This window comes from Nelumbo lutea, chromosome 7, assembly GCF_056320005.1.
Source record: "Nelumbo lutea isolate HS-2025 chromosome 7, American lotus-T2T, whole genome shotgun sequence".
NCBI lineage: Eukaryota > Viridiplantae > Streptophyta > Magnoliopsida > Proteales > Nelumbonaceae > Nelumbo > Nelumbo lutea.
Window position 1 is genome coordinate 25,513,292 of NC_142690.1, and position 27,705 is coordinate 25,540,996.

A 27,705-nucleotide genomic window follows, 5' to 3' on the forward strand; every position below is an offset into this window, starting at 1 on the left:
AAAAAATGGTCAAAACCATTCGAACGGTTAATCACTCGGTTCAGTGGTTCACTGACCAAAATCAACTGTTTTGGGGGGAATCCAGTTTTTGGGAAAAATAGAACTGGTCACCTAACCGGTTCCCAATTTTTCCGGTCCGATCTGATTTTGAAAACCTTGATTTGGATAACACTTACCTGAGTAAGTGCACTTATCCGAGTAACTTGTAAAGTTGTAAACGAATAAGGACTAAGTGGAAAATTCATCGATGTAAAACTCAATAGATGGATTTAAAATTTTAATGGACTGTTGGAGCTTTTTTTGATGTGATAATCGATTATTGATGGAAAAGTCAATTGACGGGAAGGTTTTACATCGATTTTCCATATAAACTTTACATTGAAAACAAAGCTATGAAAATATGAACCAAGAATGAAGTTTAATGCCGATTTGCATTTACACCGATAGCAAACGCAGCCTAAAAGTATTGTGTGATGAATCACATGATTAAGTTCTTCTCTGATTTATTTGAAATCGCATATGCGAACCCGTTCACCGAAGTGTGTACCTACAAATGAAAAATAAAGACATGGATTTATTGACTTAACATGGACTTAATGGGATTTATTTGTTAACGATGGTCCGACCACTTGAATTGTCCACTACATGAGAAAAAACAATAAAATCCAAACATTTGGGCTTCCTCTCATTAGAACTTCCCTCCCACCATCTCTCAGCATGTTGTAACTTCTTTCTTTTCTTGTAGAGATTTCCGCTGATCAGGTTGATTTCCTGAGCCCATCCAAGAATATCCATCCCAAACATTAACCCTAAGGATGTGATTAGTGAATACCTCTTGGTTCGGGTTCTTGATCTACTGGCTGAGTGCACGACAATCTCAACTAAGAACAAGCTAGCCAAACAAATTGTAGAGCTTGTACCATTCAATGAAAGGTTACTTGAGGGTTTGAATCCGTATAAAACATCATTGGATCCTTGGGATTTGGGAATTATTGTAATACAACTGAAACAAAAAACCTAGGTGGTACATAACTTACAACTGTAATATAAAAGAGTATTCTTCTCTCGTTGGTTGAATGAGAGAACTTAATTCTACTCTGTTTCTTTATGGTATCAGAGTTTTGATGAAGAACTTTGATTGATCGTGTCCTCATTTACTCCTCCTTTTAACTCATTCCGATTCAAGTTCTTTGGATGATACTGTTTCTGTGACTAACTTAAACTTACCTGCCACAATATCTCATTTGATTTTTGTAAAACTTGACCGAATGAATTTCTTGTTATGGCGATCTCAATTTTTGCCCACATTGAAGGGATTCTGCGTGATGGGGTATGTTGATGGTTCCATACCGTGTCCATCCAAATTTATCTTCAAGGAGGGAGAACAGACCCTGAATGTTGATTTTGTTTTATGGGAACAACAAGACCGGTTGTTGCTTAGTTGGGTTCTCTCATCACTTACTGAAGGCGTATTGGCCCAAGTTATTGGTTGTAAAACATCTAAAGCAACCTGGGATACTCTTACTCAACTATTTGCATCAAGACCTCAAGCCTGATCAATGCAACTCAGGTTTGAGCTTTCTCATCTCAAGAAGGGAAGCCAAGGTATGGCTGATTATATTCGAAAAGCTAGGCTCATATGTGACAACTTAGCTGTTATTTATGAAACTATCTTAGACTTGGAGCTGATCCAATATGTACTTAGTGGGTTGGGTCCAGATTTGAGTCCTTAGTAACTACTATAATGATTTCACATTTGATGATGTCCAAGCACTTCTCATGAACCATGAGATTCGCATGGAACACACTAGGTTATTGTTTGATAATTTTCCTATCACTGCAAATGTGGCCTCTCATAATGAAAATCATAAAGAAAAATATTTTTGTACTAATCGACAGAAAAACAACTTCAAACATACTAATTTTACTTCAGGCAAGAAGTCAAATCCTTTTTCAGGGAGTTAAATATGTGGCAAATTTAATCACACTGTACAGTATTAGTAGTTGGTATCCAGACTCTAGAGTCAGTCACCATATGATGTCTGACTTGGAGAATTTGCAATTACATTCAGATTACCTACTCTTCTATTACATATGAAGACGCCATGGGAACTTCTTTTTCATACAACACCATAACTCCAATAAGACTGGTTGCATTCATCTTTCCCAGCATGTGTTGTTCAATGAAGATTATTTTCCTTTTCAATATAATTCAACACCAATTCAGTCTTCACCTACATAGTCATCCTCATAAATTATTGGGCCACCACCGATTCTTTCTTCTATTCGCAATGGGCCGGTTTGGCATGTGGATAATTGTTCCATTTCTACTATACCTCACGCCTCTTCATCTGTAGATATGAATTTAATTGGATGTAACTGGGTTTTCCGTCTTAAAAGAAACCTTGATGACACTATTGCTAAATACAAGGCGAGACTTGTCGCCAAAGGATTTCATTAACGACCGGGCCTTGACTATGCTAAAACTTTTAGTCCAGTTGTAAAGCCATCTACAATTCGGCTAGTTCTTGCTATTGTGATCTCTTAAAACTGGGTTGTCAATTAACTTGATGTTCAAAATGCTTTCCTCCATGGAGAACTTACTGAAGAGGTATTCATGAAGCATCCGCCTGGGTTCTCTCATCATGTGTGTTGTCTTAAAAAATCCACTTATGGGCATAAACAGGCCCAATGGGCTTGGTATGAAAAGTTGTGTTCCTTCCTCTAACTCTTCACTCTTCATTCACCGGACTGCAAATAGGTCTCTCTCTATGTACTCATTTATGTGGATGACATAGTTGTCACGGGCTCTCAATTCAGTATGTGATCTTATTACACAAATGGGCCGTCAGTTTGCTGTAAAGGATTAGGAGCCTCTTCACTATTTTCTAGGCGTGGAAGCCCATCTTTCATCTGCTAAATATATTTGTGATCTCCTCACTAAGGCCCACATAGATGGTGCCTGGCCCATCTCTACTCCCATCAGTTCTACATGTCATCTCCCCAATGACTTGGGCTCTTCTCTAGATGATGGTAGTCATTATTGGAGCATTATTGGTGAATTGCACTACCTTACGCCCACCAGCAACAACACTGAATAGGCTATGTCGCTGTTGTTCTTATGACATGCTCTCTTCTTGTTGGGCCTAGTACATCTTCTGGCCCACCAGCAACGACTAACGTTCATCCTATGATAACTAGAGTAAGATTTTTAAACAAAAAAATGTTTTTGGCTGCTGCCATGACTGATGAAAAAACCACACATGGGATTTAATCCCTTCATCTGTAGATATGAATTTAATTGGATGTAAATGGGTTTTCCGTCTTAAAAGAAACCTTGATGACACTATTGCTAAATACAAGGGGAGACTTGTCGCCGAAGGATTTCATTAACGACTGAGCCTTGACTATGCTAAAACTTTTAGTCCAATTGTAAAGCCATTTACAATTTGGCTTGTGTCTTGCTATTGCGATCTCTTAAAATTGGGTTGTCAATAAACTTGATGTTCAAAATGCTTTTCTCAATGGAGAGCTTACTAAAGAGGTATTCATGAAGCATCGGCCTGGATTCTCTCATCCAGATTATCCGCAACATGTGTGTTATCTTAAAAAGTCCACTTATGGGCATAAACAGGCCCAAAGACTTGGGCTCTTCTCTAGATAATGATAGTCATTATTGGAGCATTATTGGTGAATTATGCTACGTTACGCTCACTTGTAGCCTATTCAGTGAACAAGGTATGCCAAATTTTGCATGTTCCTACGACATAGCCTATTCAGTGTATTCTCCGTTTCTTGAAGAGCACAATTGATTATGCGTTATAGGTTCATCCCTCCACTTCCTTTCCATTGCATGCTTATTTTAATGCTGATTCGATAGGATGCCCTAATGATAGACGATTCCAAGGCAGGTACTATGTTTTTCTTGGTGCTAATCTTATTTCTTGGTGTTCCAAGAAATAAGCTATTGAATCTCGCTCTAGTATTGAGAGTATCATAGCATTGCTATGATTGCCTTAGAAGTGATATAGCTCCGCTCTTTCTTAATCAAGTTAGGTGTCTCTCTTTCTAGATCACCCATTTTATGGTGTGATAATCTCATAGCTACATATGTTACTGGTAATTTGTTTTTTTATTCACGAATTAAACACAGATTCTATGGATTTTCATTTGGTGCGTGAACAGGTTGCAAAGAAGAAATTGCTTGTCCAATTTATTTCGTCACATGAGCAACTTGCTAATGGGTTAACAAAACCTTTGCCTCGCCCCCGGTTTGAAGCTATGTGGACCAAGCTGAACGTTCAAGGTTTACCGTTCACTTGAGGGGGGCTGACAAAGCTATGCAAGAAATATCTGCTGCGGTTACATGACGTGTGTAGTCATTAATCACTACAAGTAGTCATTAAGAGGTATACATAAGGTTTCCCAAGAAGAAAAGGGAAAAAGAAGAAGAGGGAGAGGAGGAAGAGAAGAGGAAGAAGAAGAGTTTACCGGCGGTGGACGGTGGTGGGGGAGTTGTTCGAATGAGAGAGAAATCCCGTTAAATCCCTGTTAAAGTCAATTAGTCATTATTAAAGCAATTTTCTGAAGCGAAAAAAAAAAAAAAAGGCCGCGTGCTTGTTTTTATTTGAGGTACACGCTTCCCGTGAACCGGAAGGTTCACCGGATTTGGATGAAATCCGATAATCCAACAACTCCCATGGATTCGAATTCGGACTAAGAAGCCATCAATGATCAATCTATCGGATTTCGGATACCATGCATCCATAATCGAATCGAACTTGGATGGAGACACACCCGGTTCGAGTCCGATCCGATTACAGGGTAGCAAATCCGAGCCCGTCCTCTTCACTCACACTCACTGTTCCGAAGACGGCCTCACGGCCAAGCACCCGCCTCGCCCCACAATCGCCTCACACAACTTATGACTGACACCTGTTCAGTCGCACGTGGTAGGGCGTGCCCGAGTGCGGAGTTAACAGGATGGACGTTAACCCCGTCCGTTAGCCCCAAAACGATCTCAAAAAGGCAAACTGCGAGCTTCTCCCATATTCCCGCCCCCCCTGAACCTCAAATCGTAGGCTCTGACCCCGTTCTAGCCCGAGCTCAGATCTCCGCTCCCATCTCCGGCACCGGCGTGGCTTCAGTCACCAGGTAATCTCTAACCCTCGTTTTTTGTGTGGGACTTTGGTTTTTTTATTAAATCCTCCTTTGAAGCGTCCGTGATGTTGGTGAAGTTTCCGCTCCCGTCTTTGGCCACCGTAAGCACCGTCATTTGGATTATAGTCACCATCGAATCTCTGTAATATCCGACGATCTTTCCTGGACACCCACGCCGGAAAACCCATGAGACGACGGTTAGAACCTTCCGTCACTTTTCTGAGCTCCTGCTTCGGCAACATTGAAAGTGAATTACTAATGTGTCTATAGACACTGGCTATGGACTGGACTATAACTGACTTGAGAGGACCCGTCGCAGAATCAAGACCTTCCAAACAAGTGTTTTTGTTGGTGAGAGACGCACTGAGGAATGCTCTAGCGTTGGATAGTTTCCGGGTGTCACCAGAACGAATCCGGGACAAGGGTTTCTGTAGAGAACTCATTGTAATTTGGTGCAATTCCTTGCAATCTTGGATGGCTCCTTTTTTCTTTTCGACGACTCCCAAGCTTCCAATAATCAGGAAGAGATCCAGGGAGGGTTTAATGAAACGAGGGTTATAGCTTACCTGGTGACCGGAGCAATCGCCGGTGCCGGAGATGGGGGCGGGTTTTGGGGCTAATGGGTGGGGCTAACATCCGTCCCGTTAGTCCCGCACGTGGGCACGCCCCACCGCGTGCGACTGGACAGGTGTCAGTCGCACGTTGTGTGGGGCGGAGATGCGAACTCTCTTCTTCCTCCTCAGTCTTCATTTTCTCGTATATTGAAACGACCAAGCACCAGTGTTCCTCTCTCTCTCTCTTTCTGCCCGTGTGGCTGATAAAGCTTTTTATCATACGGGGTTTCTCTTCTTCCTGATTTTTTATTGAAATCTTCCATACGAATCAGGTATACTCTTCTAGACTCCATTTACAGGGTCGACTTTTCTAGGGCCTTTAACCTAACCTAATATAATTTATGTGTTCATTTGCTTTGTTTTGACTGGCAGGTTATTGGTTTACCGTTTACCCTCTCAAAGACTTCTCATCCATCTCTAAATCGTGTGGTCAAGACACTCAGGTATAATTTTCTTTATTAATTTTTGAACTTTTCCCTGGTTTGGTTGCAATATTATATAGCCTGAGGCTGCAAAACTAAACTTAAGTTCCTAATTTTAGATGCTAATGTTTCGGTTCTTGATACCTAGAAGAAAGAAAAGGACAAACCAAGTGTCTGAGAATTGAGTTTCCACACGGAAATTGATGCTGTTTCTTGAGACAGTAGTTTATAATTAATGCTGTCTAGGTAAATGTATGGTATCCTCTTATACACAGTTTTGACACAGTTTTAACACGTAACAGTAGAGGTGGCTGCCAAAAAGGGGTCAGAATACCTTCATAGTTCCCTCAACGTTTGGTTCTCTCTTATTTTCTATCAAACCAAGTACAAAATCTCTTCATTCTCTAATTTAATTTGAACTGGCATGGTTTTTATCAATAAGGCAATTCTGATGCGGCATGGACACTCAATGAGTCTGTTCACCTTGCTGGTATCAATCAAAGGAACTTGTATTTTCTATTCTTTGTGATTATTTGCCTACTGTCTTTTATTGTTATGGCTGCAATTAATCTTCTGTCAATTAGCAATTCGTGATAACCTTGCTGATACTATTCAATCAATTGATGGGCTATACAAAATACAAAGGATTTGACACCATGACTGCAAAGAAACTATTCCCAATTCCATTTTACTATATTTTACTATAATGCAAATGTGGCATTTGCTTTGGAAAGTTTGAAAGGGGTGAATGTTCCTGAAGTCTATTACCTTAAAAAGACTTACAACACTTGCTGTCTTGGTAGCTGGATTTTTCTTAGGAAAAAGGGAGGCCTTCAAAACATGTATTAGATTGATCATCGATCATTATCAACCTAGAACCACTTCGTAGATTGATGATTTCCATATCTTCACTTTCTTATGCCACATTGGCATATAAGAAAGAAAAGAGTATTCTTCTCTGTCATACTTCTTTGTAGTAGGAAAAAATGCATCTTAACATCAACAAACATTTAAGGAGCTAAAGTTTAAATTTTGTCGAGTACACTTCCTAAGTGAAATATGCCTCAATTCTTTAAAAGTGTAAGTTTTCTTGAGTATATAATTTTCAGCTGCCCTCCAATTCAACCATGCAAAATACTTCTTAAGTGAACCATTGTCTACATCAACAAACATTTAAGGAGTTAAAGTGTAAATTCTCTTGGGTATGCTTCTTAAGTGAAATATGTTTTTAGTGCTTAAGAAAAGTGTAAATTTTCTTGAGTATATAATTTTCAGTAGCCCTTCAATTCAACCATGCAATACATGGCAAAAGATTCTTGATTGGATTGAGGTTCCCATTTGCTTTAGGTTCCTTGCTGTCATCTGCATCATGCAAAGCCCTCTTTGGTTTCTGCCTTTTACTTATAATCAGTGTTTTTTTTTTTTTGTTCTAATTGAAGTCTGTTTTGCTTCTCCTTTTTGTTATGAATATTTCTATAATTTCTGTTCAATTGTTGTACTTGAGGCCCTTTTTTGGGTAAGAATTGTTGGGGAGATACAATACAACAACTAAAAATAACACAAACCCAAGATAAGATTTCTTTCCCCTAAAAATCGTATGAGAAAATGAGTTCAACCAAAACCTCATTAATAAACAAATGATTCTGGTTGAATCATTTGAATATTTTTTTCTTCTCAAAAAAAAAAAAAAGATTCATTAAGGTAACAAGAAAATAGAATAACAATCACCATAATGCAAGACACCATATTTTTACATGGAAAATCTCAAATGGGGGAAAAGCCACAAAACCTATGGTCTGAAATATAACTTCCACTATGTGAGGATAATGGTGTTACAAGAAGTTCTTCTCCAGGAGACCTAGAGGCTCAAAAACATCAAGAGACAATTCTTGGATACACATACAAACATCACCAAAGGTGGATTACAGCAATATCAACATGTGTTCAATGAATCATCAGTTTCTCACAAAGTGGGTTAGGACTTAGGAGAGAAATTGCCCAAGGAGTGACCAAACTCAAAAAACAAAGACAGTAGATTTGTAGAGCTTCTTTAATATGCTTATTTTTGGAGGCATGCATTCATGGGGTGGGCTGCTCATATGGTCTGGATGCACACCCAACAAGAATAAAGGGATCTTGCGACTAAATGCTCTTTTCTTAGATCTTGGTTAACATTCTTTCTTCTTTCTTTCTTTCTTTCTTTTTATTTTTTATTTTTTTCCAATAGGAGTCATTTTTCTTTCTCCTTATATTGGTTGCATAGTCTGTGGTGCGTAATTTGTTTCTTAAATAGGTAAAGGGCATGAGTGTAGATTAAGAAACAGGTCCATCTATCCCCAACTGCGTTGGGTAATAATGGAATTACCAGTTAATCCAGAGAAAACAATGATCTTGGGTATGTATACAGGTCCATCTATCCACAACTCCATTGTAGAAAAAAAGTTGCTTCTCTCTTAATGGGTCCAGTTGATTTAAAGTCATTAAATAGTTTTTAGAATTTACAAAAAATTGAAGTTCAAATCTCATCAATGGGTGATGACCTTGGACATTTTTTAGCCCATTCACAATGTATGATAGTACAAGAAATTGGATAATGGTGTCAGAATCCTCGTCAAATAGTCCAAAAGTAAGAGCTGAGTGGAAAACACCACCTTCCACACACCTCAAGTTACATTTTGATGGGTCCAGCATAGGCAACCTGGCCTTTCCAAAGTGGGAGGAGTAATTAGAGATAAGGAAGTATCCCAGTCATGTTCTCAGGCCCAATTGGGCATGGGAACTCAACAAGGGCTGAATTGCAAGCAGTATTCTATGGACTTCAAAAAAGCAAAGTAACTGAACTGCAAGAACTTAATTATTGAAGGGGATTTGAGGGTTGTAGTAGGCTTGTCGCAAAAAGAACAAGAAGGATTATGGAAGTATAGACATGTAGGAGCTGGGAGCCAAGGCATTTTGGTTCTATAGGTCTGCTTTCAGTTTAGTTGATGGTCTAGCAAAACAAGGAGCAACAAGAGAACAAATACTTTGGGCATATGTCTGAGGGGAATTTGTAATTAAAGGGTTTCAAAGGTGGTTAGCTGAGGCTAGCTGCACTCCTCATCATCATAATGTGCTTTATTATGAGTAATTAAAAGTTTTGATTGTTACTGATCCACAAAAAAAAAAAAAAAAAAAAAAATAAAACCGCCTGTTGCTGTTGGTTCTCAGTCCGAAGATCAAACCATAGTCTGATAAAACTTATTTCGATTTAATCATGATCTAAGTCATTCAATTAGGAGGCATTAATGTTTACATGATCTGCCAGACTATTCCATGTTAATTAGATTGATTACTTCTTCTATATGTTCTTTATAAGTTGATAAACATGGATTCTCCATGCAGGTGTGTTCTTTTCTTCCATCCTTAAGATGAATTTGATGCCATTTTCATCTGGGACACCCCCACCCTGGTTTCCAACATTGCAACCTGTCTCCTCAGCATCCAGTTCTTTTTGGGAGACTGGACAGGTGCATGATTGTCTGAGAAACTTACAAGATACTATTCAGCTAATGAAAACAGTGTATGGAATCTATTCTTTAGTTTTTTTTTTTTTTTTTTGCGGATATTGTTTTAATTCATGTTAAGTTGATATTTAAAGTTTTTCCTTATTATAACCTGTATTTGTGGTTATCAAAAAGTTTTCCTTATTATGGTTATGACCCAAATAATCACAAACAGGCAGAAAGAACTAGAGGTGATGCTTGCGACAAAAGAAAATAATGGTTCGTTGGAGAATGTAGATGGTACACCTCTTAATGTTTCCTTTCATAGATTTTCCGAAGTAATTAGAACAAAGAGGGTTGGTTTAAAACTACAAGAATCCCTCACATTGGAAGCTGCAAACTCTTTGTGCTCAAGTGTGAAAAGTCAGCTTGAGCCGTTTAATTCTCTCATCAGTCAAACAAGTTCATGGGAGGAGATGTCTGCCGCAGTCAAAGTGGCCAATAGAATACAGAAATCCAAACGAAATAAGCATTGGAGGAAGAGGAAGAGGAAATTTATTGCAGAAATTCTTTCCAAGGTGATTCAATTCTGCCTTAGGGGAGCTATCTTACTTCTTTCCTTGACATTTTTCTTCCTTCTCTTCTACTTTGGGGAAATGTTTGCTTATGTAATTTGTTTTTTCTATGACTTTTAGGAGTGTGAACGATTTGACCAAGCTGATCAAGAAGCTGATGAATGGAGGGCTAGAGAGATTGCAAAGGGCATTGCAAGGCGAAAGGTATAAACCTCTCCATTAAATAAGTAACATTTGGAATTCACATCAAATGAGATAATTTTACATTAGTTTTCCTTTGCATTTAAATACCTAAAGTCATGATTTGAAATCAATTTATTATTGAGTTGAAATGTTTGTAAAAATTAGAAATCTTCTAATACTGAATTGACTTCATTTTACTGCCCCCACCCCAAAACTTAATCTTATCATTCCATGTGGTCTTGTGAAACCTCATTCTATTTAATTTTTTGTTCTTTCTTTTTAAATTACATGAATATTTTGGGTATGACATGTCCTCCTTGTGGCAAAAAAATTCATGGGCTACAGGACATTTAGCACATGGTGACAAAATATGATTCCTCTTGCCATTCCAGAACTAAAATGTTTCAGTTATCTTATCTGTATCTTCACTAAATCAAGTAAAATTGGTTCAAAAAATGCATATTTTTATATATTTATATTTATTGCTTGCATGGATTTTGCGAAAATTTTTGTTATCATCTCCCTGATTGTTTATGGGTGATATATTGGTGTGGTCTGTTTAGTTACATATTTAATATATCTAAATGTTTAGTTTAAAAAGATTATATTATGGTATTTGATTTATGAAACAGTTTTGATGCATTAATGGTATTTTATTTTGGTATTAAAAAATGCAATCAGTTTCTTTTCCATTATTTTCTTTCTTATTAGTTTTTTTTTTTAGTTTTTGTTTTTTCCCTTTCTTGTTTGTTTGTTATCCTGATTGGTAGCTGAAATTGCACATAGAATTGCAGATTTTATTAGATCTTTTAACTTAACATTGGGTATTTACAGGTGGAGAAGATGAAAGAAATTGCAAAACTTAAAGCAAATGAAGAGAGACAGAGACTAGAATCTGAGGTAAAAAGCATGAGAAACTTGCAACCTGGTGTTCAGTTTGGATTTACAGTGTTCTTTTCCTTCCTTCCTCAATTTTCTTGTTTTCATTTATGTCTTTCTTTCACCTGGGGGAAGGAGGGTTTGATAGATACTGGAGATTCTGCAGCATATGTACTCATAATAATTGGGGAATTAATGTCTACATTTACTGATAAAAAAAATTAATGTCTACATTTCTGGAATATTTTGTTTATTATATGGGTTGATTTGGTCTTTACCACCATACTTTGTGCTTAATCTATGGGTTTCTTATGTTGTAGCCATATGCTCATGTAGTCCTAGTTCTTTGGTGCTTTAACCTTTGTTCCTTAATTTTATTTGTGAGGTTTTGTCTGGTGAGCCGTTTTAGATAATCAATAAGGGAGGTTTTTGTTTTAAGCCTGCTAGTTCTGTTTTTTTAGTCAGTAAAGTCTGCTAGTTCTTTAGCCCTTCCTTTCATGGTAGGTGCACCTAAATTAAGAAAATCAACAAGGGAAGTTTTTGGTAATGCTTGTCTGGGGTAATAGGTTTGTCAGACCAGGGGGATTTCACTCCAAATCTAGGTCCAACAATTAATTGATTTTGATCCCACAGAATAAAATACAAGCATGTGGAATAATTATCTGTAGCCAAATCTCTTTCTCTGCAAATTGTTGTATGTACCTACTTTATATTGGCAGATCCCATCTTCTTGAAGCACATGGGAAAAAAGAAAAAGAAAAGAAAAATCCTTTGGAGGGGCTGTTGAGGGCTAAATTTTTTCAGCAAGGAATAGAATTGAAGCAAAACATTAGCTCAGGGCAAGCCGTATATATAGCAGAAAAAGCAGAGAAGCCAGTAAAAAAGCAAATCCATCAATATCAGCCATACTCTGGTCTGTGGCAAATTCTATGTTCCAAAATACACTAGGGTTAGACCATGTAATTTCAGAAAGGAAAAGCTCTTTTCTCCCAATGCTAAAACAGCAATTATGCTTCTGCTATTATTGGGAGAAAGTTTGCTGGAAATATTTTAAGATTCATGCAGCCATCCTTCTGAATAAGAAGAACCCTTTGTTTCTTGCGCACTCTGGAATAGTTAGGATAGTTTAATATTTAACCCTAATGATCTGAATTTCACAGTTATTTGCTTGTATGGTGGGTCTGATCTGATTTTCAAAATACTCTTGTTTCAAGAGGTTGCACTCTGATCTCTACTCAATAAATTTGGTCTCTTTCTTAGACACGACAACTAACTCAAAGTAAACCCATCCCTCCATCCATCACACAGGTTCATATTGCTTTATTAAATTAATTTTCACAGTTTTCCCATTATGTATCAAATCTTGACCCAACATGCTCAGTGGTTCAGTTTGTCAAGGTTTTGTCGATACAATTCAATCACCTAATAACATGTCTGGATTTGATTTAGGAATATGCTGGTGCTGACTTAGAGTCTGGGTAATGTGCATAGCCTTAATTCCACCCATAATCCAGCTATCCTTTTCTTTTGAAAGATAATCAAAGAAAAAGGACTTAATTAAAGAAAAAAGAAAGTACATTAGGAAGGTGGTAATGTATCACCTCAGAGAAGAAAACTAAATACCTAACATTTAGTTTTAACTTTTATTGTAATTCATAGTTGTTCTTTAAGTTGCTTCAATGGATTGTCTTTATTAAGTGTGTGTGATGGGTGATTATGTTACATTGATACGGATTTATTAAATTCTTTACTATTCTATGGATTGCTTTTCTGTTTCTTGGTTTTCCATCATAAATTTGGTTCCCCTGTTTTTTTCCCAGCTTGAGCTGGTTTTGATTGTGGAGAGGTTGCGAGAACTACGTTCCATCAGAATCCAAAAAATGAAGAAACAAGGCAAGAGCCTGTTTAATTTGTTTTGTCTCCATGAATTCTGAAATTGTCAAATCAAGTTTGGATAATTTGTTGAAGTTCCCTAGATTTGTCTATGTAAAATTTCCTTAAGTGTATATACATTTTATTTAATGGGGTTGTGATAGCATCCTCAGATGTACAACAGGGGCTGTCATTTGAAAGATGATTTGGTCTCAGTAGATTTTTGTTTTTCAATCAGTAACATAATCTATTGTTTTTTATTAGTAACTTAAACTTTATATATAAATATGCGTCAGCACCCAAATCTTGGAAGATCAGACCCCTATTTATTGTATCTGTTGATCAGTCATTATAGACTGATTTACTAAGGATTAAATGCTGTTCTGTATACTGTTTATATGGTTTATTAGAGGTCTTCAGGCAGCAGAGTATTATGTCCTTTCATTTCTATTATTAAGGGTTCTTCTGTCCTGATTTTATACTAAACAGGGGTATAATAGCAACCACAGTAAATACAAGCACCCAGCTGACCAGGTATCCTGTGTATCATAATTGCCAAGTTCTTTATCAAGTATGCATGGTTAGATGTGGAGCTGCTGCGTTGCAGCACTGTCCTAGGTGATCCTTCCTGGCTGCTTCACCCTGTCCTAATCCGTAACCTCTCCACCTGCTGTTTTCCTTTCAGCTTTCGTGATTTTTTCTTTTGCAACTGGGGACCTTCTTTCTCACCCTTAATTACCTTCTTTGACCATTGATGATGCCTATTTCTATTGAACAAAAAAATTTATTTTCTACCATTTCTCGTCGGCTGGTAAGGAGATAATCAGGATAACAGAATGTGGTAGAGGCTCTTTTTATCTAGGAAAACAGGGCTGTGAGTTGGTTTGCTGATTTTTTTTTCTAAACCCATAAAGGACGAACAGAGTAGATGGTGGAGTAAATTTGTAGAGAATGGCCAATCCTATTTTGTTGAGAAAAGGAGCAATGGTAGAGGGCATTATATGGTTTTGTTGAGTTCTTTGGCCAAGGCCAGTCAAAATCTCTGCATCCCTTAAGCTGTGTTTGGTTTGAAGGAAAAAATAGGGAAAGGAAGGGAAAAGCAAGGAAACCTATACAAGTTTTGTAAAGGTTTTCCTATATTTCCCTTCCTTTCCCTACCTTTTCCTTCAAACCAAACATAGCCTTACGGTCAACAGGGAAAAGGGTGGCAAATCTTCTTGGAAAATCTCCTATGTCAAGAGAAAACATCTGGGGGTCCAATTGGAAGAGTAATAGCTCCAGAAGGTGCGCTAGGTGGAGATAGGAGACGGTGCCAAAATTTTAAAGAGGCTCTGCTTCAAAGAGACCGAAGAAATGTGGTGGTATCTAGGCAAGCTGCACTGGTCTGCAAAACTGATGAAGTTCCCAATTGGAGGACTTCAAGACAAAATATCATAGCCATTTTCAAACTAGAGCCTTGTTATCGCTGACCGAAAGGAAAGCTATAATCCTTTGTTCAAAGCTGAGAGAAAAAGCAAAGAATCTCCTTAATCATTGGGTTTTTTCGAATCAAGGGTGATTTAGATTGTACACCTGGTTTCCTAAAACTAACGAGGCTTCATGGAGGGGTGGCATGGTGGACATTTACAGTTTTGGCTTATCCTTTCACTTGTTGACATGGTTGGTCTTCAAGTCAGTCAACGAGTGTAATGGTGAATTCATGGAGATTAATAGGGAATTTGCCACTTTGCAGAACCTCAAATGGGAGAAAATCACAGATTGAATGGTACATCTTTGTAGAGTACCGTGAGTGGTTCAAATGTAAGTAGGGGAACAATCTTACGAAGTGGCCATAGAAGCAAGGAATAATGGTATGATGGTAGGACTATTGTCTTCTCTGGAAACTGCAGAAGGCAGTGATGGTGTTAGACATGATGTGCAAATTCAGGGTATGAAAGGTTCTGAAATGAGAGGTGTAGTCAAAATTCAAATTGAAGACTTGTATATCCCTCCCAAGGGCAACTTTGGTTTTTGATCGTTTGCAATTTTTGAGAAAGGAAAAACTCCCTGAACAAGCAAAAAGAGTGGTGATAGAGGGTGAAAGAGAGAAGGTGGCAGCAAAATCTAGGCTCAGGCCCAATGGCGTTAGGCAGTAAAAAGGAGGGCCCAAGTGGATCCACACATGAATACAGTTGTAGGAAAGCCCATTCTAACAGGCCTAGTGAATCTTTAATAAGCCAGTCCGATCAGGCAGATTAGAAATGTTTTAATGAATCAGAACAAATGGGTCCAACAAAGAGGGTCAATTGAATCAAAGGGGAAAAGTCTCTTATTTAGCCGATTGAGATTCTTTTCCTGTGTAGTACATCTGCTCATGTACTCTCTGCTTTTTTTTAATGAAATCTGGTTAACCTTTTTATCAAAAATAAAATCAAAGGGGAAAAGGAGGTATGGGGGTGTTGGGAAGTTTTAAGAGCAGGGGAAATCAACGAGAAGACTTCAGAATCTCCATTAGCGAAAAGTAAAGCAGGTGAGTTGGAGGACATCCTGATCAAGGAGGAAATCAGTTGGAGGCAAAAATCTAGGTGTAAGTGGCTAAGGGAGGGAGACAGAAACACAAGGTTTTTCCATTCAGTGGCAAATGGAAGGAGAAAGAAGAATTACATCTCTAACTTGGAAGTTGATGGAACAGTTTTGTCTCACCCGGCTGAAATTGCAGAGGCCCTAGTAAATCACTTCAAATCTATTTTCAGAAGGCCTATGATTGAGAGAGTGTGGTTGGAGGGTTTGGATTGGCCGACCCTAAGTGCAGAGAAGAGAGAGTGGCTAGATAAAAGATTCGATATGGAGGAGGTAAAGGAAGCAGTTTTCTCAATGGATAGGACAAAAGCTCTGGGTCCAGATGGGTTCACAATGGCCTTTTACCAGGATTGCTGGGATATCTTGGAGAATGATTCTTGCTTCGGTCTTTGAGGAGTTCCACAGGAGGGGTGTAATAAACCCGGGGTTGAACTCAACTTTCATTGCCTTAGCCCCAAAGAAGAAAGATGCCTCTCAACCAAAAGATTTTAGACCTATTAGTCTGGTGACTAGCTTGTACAAAATCATTGCTAAGGTGCTGTCTCTCAGGATAAAGAAGGTGCTCCCCTCTATTATTGCACCCAACAAAAGTGCTTTTGTGGAGGGAAGACAGATCATCGATCAGATCTTCATTGCAAATGAGAGCTTGGAGAGCTTTAGAAAGTCAAAGAAGAAGGGAGTGGTCTGCAAATTGGATTTGGAGAAGGCTTTCGACTTGGTTGATTGGTCATTCTTGATGGAGGTGTTGAGGAGTTTTGGTTTTGGTGACAGGTGGTGCAAGTGGATCTGGGGCTGTGTTAGGACTTGCCATTATTCTATCTTGGTGAACGGGACTGTGGTTGACTTCTTTCCGGCATTGAGAGGTCTAAGACAAGGAGATCCTCTTTCCCCTTTTCTTTTCACCCTTATTGTTGATGTGTTTGGGCGTTTGATCCATAGAGCAGACTCGAGGAATCTGATAAGAGGGTGGAGAGTAGGAAGGGAGGAGGTTCCCTTAACTCTTCTACAGTTTACAGATGATACTATCATTTTCTGTGAAGGAGGGAACCTCAGTTGGATCCGGAATCTAAAGTTGACAATACAACTTTTTGAGCAGATATCTAACCTCAAGGTAAACTTCGACAAGAGTTGTGTGGCAGGAGTGAATGTGAACGAAAGAAACCTAAGGGAATCTGCAGATGAGCTAGGTTGTGCTATTACGGACTGGCCCCTGACTTACTTGGGCCTCCCTTTCGAAGATAATCCTAAGAGTTTCAACTTTTGGGTTTCGGTTGTGGAGAGGTTTGAGAAGAGGCTAGCGGCATGGAAGAGGAGTTATCTTTCTTTAGGTGGAAGAGTCTCTCTCATTAGATCTAACCTTCCTGTTTACTTTCTGTCAGTGTTTAAGATCCCCTCAAAGGTTTCAAATCCTTTGGAAAAATTAATAAAGAACTTTCTCTGGGAGCCTGGAGAGGAGAAGAGAGATCATAGGGTGAGTTGGGAGGTGATCTCTAGGTGTAAAACAATAGGAGGTCTAGGGATTGGTAATTTCAAGAAAAGGAACATGGCTCTTCTGGGGAAGTGGTTGTGGAGGTTCTCTTTGGAAAGGGATAAATTGTGGACTAAGATTGTGGCTAGCATTCATGGGCTCGAAGACAATGGCTGGGATCCTGGAATCTTGGCAAGGGCTTCAGCTGCTTCTCCTTGGAAATCCATCCACGATCTGCTTCCAGTTTTCTCCTCTTGGATCAGGTATGGTCTAAACTCTGGTAACCGAATAATTTTCTAGGAATATCTTTGGGTCAGGGATTCTCCTCTGAAAGACAAGTTTCCTTCCTTGTATGCTCTTTCAGACTTGAAAAATGAACCCATTTCTTCTTTCTTAGTCCCTTCAGCTTCCACTTCGGGCTTTGGTTGGAGCCTTGGCCTGCTGCGTAGGGCAATTAGGGATATGGACTTGGATAGCCTGGTAGCTCTGCTAGCCTCCCTTGAGGGTGTCTTCCTAAACCATGCTAAGGAAGACACTAGATTTTGGACCCTTTCTAGCTCTGGTACCTTTTCTTGTGCTTCTTTCTTTGAAACTTTAACTCAGCCTCCTACCCCCCTGGGGTTGTCCTTTCCAATTAAGGAAATTTGGAGCAGATCTATTCCTCCTCGGGTGGGGGTTTTTTTGTTGGGAAATTTTCCTGGAAAGAATCAACACTTTAGACTTACTCCAAAGAAAGAGACCCAACTATTGTCTACTTCCTAATAGATGTGCTCTTCGTAAAGCCGATGGGAAATCTGGCTACCACCTCATGGTCTCTTGTAAGGTTGCTAAATCTGTTTGGGAGTGGGTTTTCTCCCGTTTTGGGTGTTCTTGGTATCCTCCGGAGACTGTCCAAGGTTTGTTTTCCCCATCCTTTTTCAGTTGGCCTAAGAAGCGAGGGAAGACTATGTGGAGGTGTATTAGGGCAGCGGTTTGCTGGTCTTTGTGGGAAGAAAGAAAATCACGCATATTTTTTGACAAGGAAAAAACTTTGGAAGATTTGTTAGATCGAATCCTTATAAGAGCGGTCCACTGGCTAAAAGCTTTGGAGTTGTTTTCAGATTGTCCTATGGATGACTTGCTAAGAAACTGGAAAGAGATTGCTCTCACTGCAAGATGCAAGAGGACTCTTTGTCCGTTCTGGTCCCCTCCCCCCTCGGGCTTTTTAAAGCTGAATTTTGATGGTAGCAGTGTAAGGAATCCAGGGCCCTCTGGGATTGGAGGAGTCTTCAGGAATGAGGAAGGGATTGTTACTGCTTTATTCTCTGGCCCTATTGGAGAAGGTGACTCTCTTAGGGCTGAGATCCTTGCAGCACTTGAAGAAATTCAAAGAGCAAAAGATCTAAATATTAGCTGTTTGATTCTGGAAGGTGACTCGAAGGTGGTGATTAATTGGTTGAAGACAGAGGACAGTGGTTTGTGGAACTTTAACAATGAGAAAAAATAGTTCTTATGGCTGGGTAGGGACATAGAGATTTAGTACAGCTGGGTGAAGAGGAGTGCCAACTCATTTGCGGATGGGTTGGCCAAGCAAGGAGTGAATAGGGAGGTTGTTTTCTGGGCTAGTTTTTATTTTTCTTTGCTTTCCCTGAGTTTTCTGTTTTTGGGGAGCTAAGTTATTTTATCTCCCTTTGTATTCCTTTCCCTCTATTCTCTTAATTTAATGGAATTGATGCTATCGATAAAAAAAAAAGAGATGGATGAGGGTGATGATAGAGAAGTTGGTCAGTTGTTGGCATCCTCTACAAAGTTGAGATAGCAAGTGTGCCTGAAGAAAAGAAACCTCTGTAATATCAGATCGGAAGAAGTAAATGACAATTTTGAGGAAGCTTATGGCTTCTTTTTTTGATGCAACCTCAGGCATTAGTAGTATAAATGATGACATGGTAGGTTTGTGGTCTACAACTGTGATTGCTGAGAGTAATATCTGGCAGGAAGGAGATCTAATGTTGTTGTTTAATGAGTTGTGGTTGGAGAAATGACCCAGGTCGAAGTGGTGGGGGATAAAACCACCAAGATGGAGTCCTTCAGTATGGCAGTGGCAATTTAATAGGTCAATGGGAAGATGCTGATGCCATCTCTGGGGCAGGAACAATTCTATGAGGAAATGACTACAGGTTACAGAGACAATTGGGAAGCCTCCTCAGAAGGTGAGTAATGATGCAATTTATAATTCTTGCAGTATACCTTTGTAAATGGGTGGGAGTACAGACCTACAAACAGCCCAAGAGGGAATAGAAAACCACCCCGATCCTCAACCTGCTGATAGCCGTCTACCTCAACAAGGTGTGATCTTTCCCTATGCTCTTTTTCCTAGTTCTTTGCCTAGTACTGGTAGTGGGGTTGAATTTACAGGTAGGGAACAGCGTACACAACATGACAATGATCTTAATGCCACAGTGAAGTAGTCTATAGAGCTAAATGAGTAAAATTGGCTTGAAGAAGAATTGGAGTTTGCAGGGGTAATTTGAGGCATAATGGAGAGGTATTTGAATTTGGAATTTATTAGGGAAGAAGAGGGGTTTCAGGAGGGTTAGGATATTTTGGAGATAGAGGGAAGGGGAGAAGAGCCAAAGAAGAGGGAGAATTAATATTTGAGACAAAAAAAAATAATTAATTGGGTGCCGGGAAGGACATAGAGAAAATGGAGGACTTAACAGAGGCTATAAGAATTAGTTTGGTGGAATCAAGGGAAGGGGGGAAAAAAGGAAAGATGAGAAAGAGGAGATCCGAGTTAGAAATATTAACAGTATCTGGAATACAAATAGATCAGAAACATTCGAGGAGGAGAGGTAAAGAGAAGGTAAACAAGAACTTGGAACAAAGGCAACAGAGAAATGTTTTAAAACATGGAGGTGTGTTGGGAGGCATTCCACTACCTAGAGGTGTGAGGCGTAGTTCAGAATGTGAGAGGCATAAGCCTTCCGAGCACAAGGAGGCATAAGCGTCATTGAGAGGAGGGCGAGGGATAAGCGTCATTTAGAGGTCTAGGTAGTGCAAGGTTTGGGAATGGTTTTCTTCCTTGCTTGAGTGCCAAATGTACAAAGACTGTATGACCCTACCTTTGTTAGTTATCATAAGAAGAGGGGAAGAACTTTATGGAGATGTACAAGGTCTGCAGTTTGCTGGACCTTATGGGAAGAGAGAAATCAGAGGTTGTTTGAAGATAAAGAAAGAAGTAGGGATGCCTTAATTGAAGTCGTTACAATTAGGGTGATCCATTGGGTGAAGTCTTTGAAGCTTTTTGGTGGAATTCCAACTGCTAATTTGATGAGAAAATGGAGGTAAGTGCTGACTCTGCGCCAATGAAAGAGATAATAGTGCCAACATGGACTCCCCCAACCAATGGATTCATTAAATTGAATTTTGGTGGTAGTAGTGAAGGTAATCCTGGACCTTCAGGAATTGGGGGAGCTTTCAGGGATGAGGATGGCAGAATAATGGCTCTATATTTTGGTCCTATTGGTGTAGGGGATTCTTTGAGAGCCCAGATCCTAGCTGTGATGGAAGGAATTAAGAAAGCCCAAGGATTATATCTTTCTAAACTGATAATTGAAGGGAACTCAAAGCTGGTTATTAGCTGGCTCCAAAAGGCGGAGAGGGAGTGGTGGGGCTAAATCAATGAGAAAAGGGAGTTTAGATACTTGACACAAGGAATGGAAGTTAAGTTGAATTGGGTTAAGAAGGATGCCAACTGCTTGGCTGATACGTTGGCTAAACAAGGGGTGCGAAGAAATAATGTTTTTTGGGCTATGTTGTAATTGATTTTCTTGCATATGTTTGGGGGAGTTAAGAGAGTTTATCTCCCTGTTGTTTCTTTGTTCTCTCTTATTCTAATTAATGAAATGAATTTTAATTATTGATCAACAAAAAGGTCTAGGTAGTGCAAGGTGTCAACCAGCTGGTTGGTAAGGTCTCCTGCTGGTTGTAGCAGAGGCTTGGAATTGAATCCTGCCTGCCCCTGGGTTAGGGGGTTATGGGTTGGTGGATGGGCTACCCCCGTTGTGTAGCCCTTGGAGCAAAAAAAAATGTATACTTTTCTTGTCAGAAAAAAAAGGTCTAGGTAGTGCAAGAAAGAGGATTCTGAAAGACTTTGCGCAATCTCAAACCTTCAATAGTCTTGATACTAGAGACCAAACTGGAGCTGATAACAACAGCTTGGGTGAGGATTATTTAAGGATCAAGAAATAAATAAAAGATGAGTATATTTACCATCAATAGGAGCAGCAGGTGGAATTTTAACCTTGTGGGATGATCTAGAGGTGGAGTGCCTTGAAAATATGTCAATTTTGGTGAGTCTTAAAAATAAATCAAACAATGTGGAATGGTGGTTGGCAAACATTTGTGGACCCTCTTGGTACAGGGAGAGGGAAATTTTGTGGTGTGAGCTGCATAGCGTTGGGAGTCTTTGTGAGGGGGCTTGGTGCATTGGGGGAGATTTCAACCCGACCCGCTTTTGGTTTGAAAAGAACATAGGGTTTTCAAGAATGGCTACTAGCATGAAAAATTTTAATGAATTCATTAATGATTATAATTTGAAGGAGATTCCTATGCATAATGCAAAATTCACACAGTCCAATTTGCAAGCAAACCCTGTGTGCTCAAAGTTGGACATGTTTCTAGGGTTAGTTGAGTTGGAGGATTTATTTGGTTTATCATCTGTTAAGGTTTTGGCTAGACCTATTTTGGATCATTGGCCTATACTATTGCAATCAAAGGAATTCAAGCAGGGTCCCACCCATTTAGGTTTGAGAATATGTGGATAACACACCTCACTTTCAAAGCAAATATTGCATCCTGGTGGGGGGAATGTCAAGTGGATAGATGAGAGGGTTTTCTGTTCATGCAAATACTGTATGAAACCAAAGAAAATTTCAAGGTGTGGAATGAGGAAAAATTTGGGAGAATCTATGAGAAAAAAGATGAAGATCCTGGGGGAAATAGATTTGATTGATAGGAAATCCAGGTCTGTCAGGAACTGGAGGTGTGTTTAGGGATGCTACAGGGAAAGTGGTGACTTTGTTTTCTGGGCTGATTGGAGTAGGGGACTCTGCAAGAGCAGAAATATCGGACTTTCATCATGGATTGAAACTAGCAAAGCAATGTGGTTTTAAGAATATATATCTTGGATAAATGATAGCAGTCCAGGTGTGTGGATGTTCATACATCTAATAAGAGAAATCAAGAGCATAGCAAAAGAATTAGAGGTAAACTTCATTTGAGTAAAGAAAATGGCAAATGGGATGGCTGATGTTTTGGCAAAAAAACAAGAGGTGTATAGGGATCAACTTTTTTGGGCAGATCTGTGATAGGGACTGTAGAATTTGAAAAGTTTCTTTTTATTCCTCCTTTGTATCAGAATCTTATTGTAATGTTTTCCTCTGAAGTTAATGAAGTGATTTACTGATTACTGGAAAAAAATGATTTGATTGATAGGGAAGAGGTAGACGAGTTTCTAAAGAAAATAGGAAAGGCAGAGTTAGAGGAAATAATAAGAAGAGAAGAGATTAATTGGAGCCAGAAATCTAGATGCATATAATTGAAGGAGGGAGATGGAAATAGAAAATTCTTTCATGCCTTAGCATATAGGAGTAGGAAGAATTTAATAATGGAAATTGTGGTCAAGAGGGTGGGAAGTACAGGATAAGAAAGAGATTGAAGAGATTTTAAATCACATTTTGAAGCTTTGTACTCCTTCTTGGGGAAAGAAGACCTTTATTAGAAGGGCTGCAATGGAATAGGATTTCCGCATAAAGTTCTAGGAAGTTGTAAGGTCTTTTTTTTTTTAAGATAACAAAAAAATTTATTAAAACAAAAAAAAAGAAGATCACAAGGAAGGTGATAAGATCACTCGACAAGAAAAGCCATCCCAAATCAGCACCCTCAGAGGCAAAAACAAACCTAAATCAACTAAAACTGGCCCAAACTAAAATAAGACCCAACTATGAAACCCCTTACCCATAACAGTACATATAAAATCAAAAAGACAAAAGAAACCAAGATATCAATCCAGCCCAATGCCCAACAATGCCCAAAAATTACCTAAACAAAATTTCCGATCACAGGATATTGATTCAAGCATCTTTCTCAACCATTTTGTTGTCATTTTTTGACTGTTCCTTTGGGTTTCTTTTGACAAGCTTGTTAGGTTCCATTCTGAAAAGACCACCTTTTAACCTTGTGAAAACCTTTGAGACTGGGATCTTCTGCTCTGTTTTTTGTTTTTTTGGGTTCTGAATCTTCTGACTGCGTTTAGATTTTCCACCATTGTTTCAGTATTCTCTGCTGGTTTCTAAACCCTGTCTTCAACTACCACCCCCTCGACCTCTTCTTCAGTCTTCTCTATGATTTCCTCACAGCCTCCGGTAATCACTTCCATCTCTTTCTTTTTTGAATTATCGCCATCAAGATTAACCTCTGAATCTATCGGACCTTCATTCTTCCTAGAGGTTTCCTCCACAGATCTAAATGCTTCTTTTGCGAAATCCTCCCCTCCTAGAAAAAACAGACCCAAAATCTTGCTAACTTTCACTCCCCCATTCATCACTTCCTCGATGTTAGCAGTCTTTTCTACCATACGGGTCTCATTCATCACTGGTTCAGACTTATTTTCTTCCCCTGAATCTGTTTCTGGCTCATCTTCCCCACTTTCCTCTTCTGGCTCATCTTCACTTCTTGGAAGAAGTGAAATCGGCAGTCATGGAGATGAGCACAGATAAAGCACCAAGATTAGATGGCCTTTTGGTGGCCTTTTACCATGGGTGTTGGGATGTGATTAAGGAGGATCTGATGAAAGTTTTTGAGGAGTTATGTGAAAGAGGGAAAGCGGGGATGGGGATGAATACAACCTTCGTTTCCTTGATCCCTAAAGGTCTAGGTGCAATCTCAACAAATGACTTCATGCCTGTTAGTCTTACCACTAGTTTGTATAAGATAATGGCCAGTCTTATTTTTTTGATCAGTGAATTGTAAGATTTATTAATTCAAAGCCAAAGAAGGTACAATTTAGGGAGTGGCACGAGATGCTACCTCCCCTTTAAGGAGGGGAGATGGAGGAAAACATCAACCCTTTAGTTACTAAACATAACAAAGGACAAGAAAATTACAGAGAGGTCCAATATAAGGAGACCCGAGTAGCCCCTTGTTTAGCAAGACAATCAGCCAAGGCATTAGCCGATCTCCCCAACCACTGAAATCTGACTTTCATGTCCCTTAATAACCATTTGACCTTTTTTAAAATATCCTTAAACTGCCAAGTGACAGTACCTGGGTCAGCCAACCATCCTACTACCACCTTGGAATCTCTTTCAATTATTAATTTCTGCACTCCAAGTTGATAAGCAATCTGTATCCCTTGTGCTGCAGCTAGGAGTTCAGCCCTCACAGAGTCTCCTATTCCTACCGGTCCCGAAAAAAAGACAATGATATTGCTGTTCTCATTTCTAAGTAAACCACCAATCCTAGACAGACCTGGGTTACCCTGACTACTTCCATCAAAGTTCAGCTTAACAAAACCCTCCATCGGTGGAGTCCAAGTTACTTGAACTCTAGGCTTCCTAGAGGAGGTGAGGGCAACTGCAGACTAATTCCTCATTAAATCATCAAAGGAGTAACTATCAAAGAGCTTTAAGGATTTCAGCCACAAAATAGTCCTTGTAAGAATACAGTCCTTGACTTCAAAAATGCTTCTTTCCTTCTCCTGAAAAATTTTGGAATTTCTCTCTTCCCAAATAGTCCAAAGGAGAGCTGCTCTTATACACTTCAACATAATTCTCCCTCTTCTTGTGGTCCACACGAAGGTAAAAGGGCAGAACAGAAAATTTACCTCAGTCGGCAAGTTTCACCTGCACTCAAACAAGTAAAAAACCCAAATCCAAATGGCTGCACCTAAAGGACAAGAAATCACTAAGTGGTAACAGTCCTCAAACTGCGCTTTGCACAAAATACACCGGTTAGGAGATAAACATAAGAAGGGTCTTTTCTTCCGCAGGTTATTCATCGTATTGATTTTACCATAGAAAACTTCCCAACAAAACACAACTATCTTTGGGGGAATAGGCCTAGACCAAACTTCCTTAACTGGGAAAGCACAAGGAGAGGAGCTAGAGCAAAGGGAGTTAAAGAAAGATGCACAAGTAAACGACCCTTTCAGAGTCAAAGTCCAAATCCTCCTATCAGAACTGAGTGGGTCCAAACAAACAGAATCAAGTAACAATAAGAGCTTAGAAGCTGATAAGGATTCCTCATCCCTCAACCCTCTACGGAAGCCAAGGTCCCAATTTGTAGACAAAGGGGTATACGGGGACAAAATAAAGGAGGACACAAGTTCTTTTTTATAAAGGGAAATGGAAAAGAGAGAGGGGAACAAGTCCTTAAGAGGCAAATTTCCCACCCAAGTGTCTTTCCAGAACAACCATGGATACTTGCCACCACTGCATGCCATGAATTGCCTTCCATGGTGTTGCAAGAGTTGCCTGCCTGGATACCCCTGCATCCCAACCATTTCCGGAACAACCATGGATACTTGCCACCACTGCATGCCATAATCTCTCCCTCTCTAAAGGCCATCTCCACAACCACTTACCTAGAAGAGCTACATTCTTGTAAACAATATTCACTAAGCCTACTCCTCCATCCTCCTTACTTCGACTAACTAACTCCCACCTAATCAAATGATCTTTCTTCTCTTGCCCCGGTTCCCACAAGAAATCCCTCATCATCTTCTCTATCTTTTTAGCTTCCCTAGTAGGAATCTTAAAGACAGACAAAAAGTAAATCGGCAAATTAGCAACTGTGGATTTGATCAAAGTCACTCTACCCCCCATAGAGATATAATTCTTTTTCCAGTGAGACAACTTCTTTCCAAACTTTTCCACAATGGGGTTCCAGAAGCGGCTCTCCTTTGGGTTAGCTCCTAGGGGAAGACCTAGCTAAGTTAAGGGCCAAGACGAGGTGGAGCACTCTAAGCAATCTGCAATAGCCTTCAATTCTTGATCATCCATAATGACTCCAACCACAACCTTTTTCAAAGTTGATTTTCAGATTTGAGGTCTTTTTAAAGAAATTTATTAAGTTCTTAAGGTTCCTAACCCTCCTAAAATCGCTACCTTCACAAAAGATTATAGTATCATCCGCAAATTGAAGGTGAGTAACAGGCAAACTATTTCTCCCTATTCTCCAACCGCACACTATCCCCTCCCTATCTGCCTTTGAGATCAATCTACTTAACACATCAACAACAAGAGTGAATAGAAAGGGGGAGAGAGGATCGTCTTGTCTCAGGACCCTACATGCTGGGAAGAAATCCTTAACTGCTTCTTTGACAATGATGGAATAATGGCAAGAAGTGAGACAACCCTTAATCCACTTGCACCATCATTCCCCAAACCACACTTACTTAGCACCTCTAAGAGGAAACTCCAGCCCACCAGATCGCAGGCTTTTTCGAGATCCAATGTGCAGACAAAGCCTTTTTTACGTAATCTCTTCGTCTCCTCCACACGTTCATTAGCTATCAAAATCTGATCTACTATTGTTTGCTTTGTACAAAAGCACTTTGAGCTTGACTAATTAGAGAGGGGAGTACCACTTTGATCCTCAGTTATAAAACCTTCGCCAAAATTTTGTAAACACTAGTCACCAAGTTAATTGGTCTGAAGTCCTTAGGATGTTTAGCGACAACCTTCTTGGGAACAAGAGCTACAAAAGTAACATTAACTCCAGGGCTAACAATAGAATTATCTTCAAACTCCCTGAATACCTCAAATAGATCATTTTTAACTATGTCTCAACAATCTTGAAAAAAGGCCATCTAAATCCGTCTGGCCCGAGAGCCTTAGATCTATCCATTAAAAAAATTGCTTGTCTGATCTCCTCCTCAAAGTTTCTTTCCAACCATTCCCTCTCCCTCGGAAATATTTGACCAGTCTAGACCATCCACTTCCACCCTACAATCAAGAGGTCTTCTAAGAATTGACTTGAAGTGATCTACAAAGCATCTAGCTATCTCTTCTTGAGAGGAAAATTCCTCTCCATCAATCTCAAGTTGTGCTACAAAGTTTTTCCTCTTCCCATTGGCCATCGCATGAAAATTCTTTGTGTTCCCATCTCCTTCTTGGATCCATTTGACCCTTGATTTCTGCCTCCAAAATATCTCTTCTCGCAATGGACCTCTTCTAATTCCTTTTTTAGTTTCCATCTCAACTCTTGCTCCTGATCATTTATAGTCCTTTGGGATTCCTTCTTATCTAATTCTTCAATCTGAGTTAACAACGAAGATTTTGAATCCTCTATTCTCCCAAAATGGTTCCTGTTCCAGGCTTTTAATTTTGTCCTCAAATTTCTTAGCTTTTTATGAAATCTAACTCCTTTCCACTTCACCCCCCTTATCTCTTCAGTCCATCAATTCTCAACATTTTTTACAAAGTCTGGGTGAGACAACCACATATTCTC

General features: G+C 39.4%; 1 protein-coding gene across 4 annotated transcripts in view; it reads left to right on the top strand.

Annotated features, from left to right (window-relative positions):
- The first annotated feature begins 5,021 nt into the window (after positions 1-5,021).
- The window catches only part of LOC148845765 (U11/U12 small nuclear ribonucleoprotein), a 37,451-nt gene continuing 14,767 nt past the window's right edge, over positions 5,022-27,705 (top strand). The window contains exons 1-8 of one of the 4 annotated variants that reach the window (XM_088953598.1): positions 5,022-5,154; positions 5,238-6,046; positions 6,147-6,217; positions 9,578-9,755; positions 9,914-10,256; positions 10,374-10,457; positions 11,271-11,336; positions 13,136-13,208. In XM_088953598.1, coding sequence (XP_088809724.1) covers positions 9,604-9,755; positions 9,914-10,256; positions 10,374-10,457; positions 11,271-11,336; positions 13,136-13,208 — 718 coding nt within the window. In that variant the 5' untranslated portion in view covers positions 5,022-5,154; positions 5,238-6,046; positions 6,147-6,217; positions 9,578-9,603. Of the gene's footprint in view, positions 5,155-5,237; positions 6,047-6,146; positions 6,218-6,638; positions 6,687-9,577; positions 9,756-9,913; positions 10,257-10,373; positions 10,458-11,270; positions 11,337-13,135; positions 13,209-27,705 lie in introns of those variants that run through there. The other 3 variants (XM_088953599.1, XM_088953600.1, XM_088953597.1) reach the window with 3 other exon arrangements.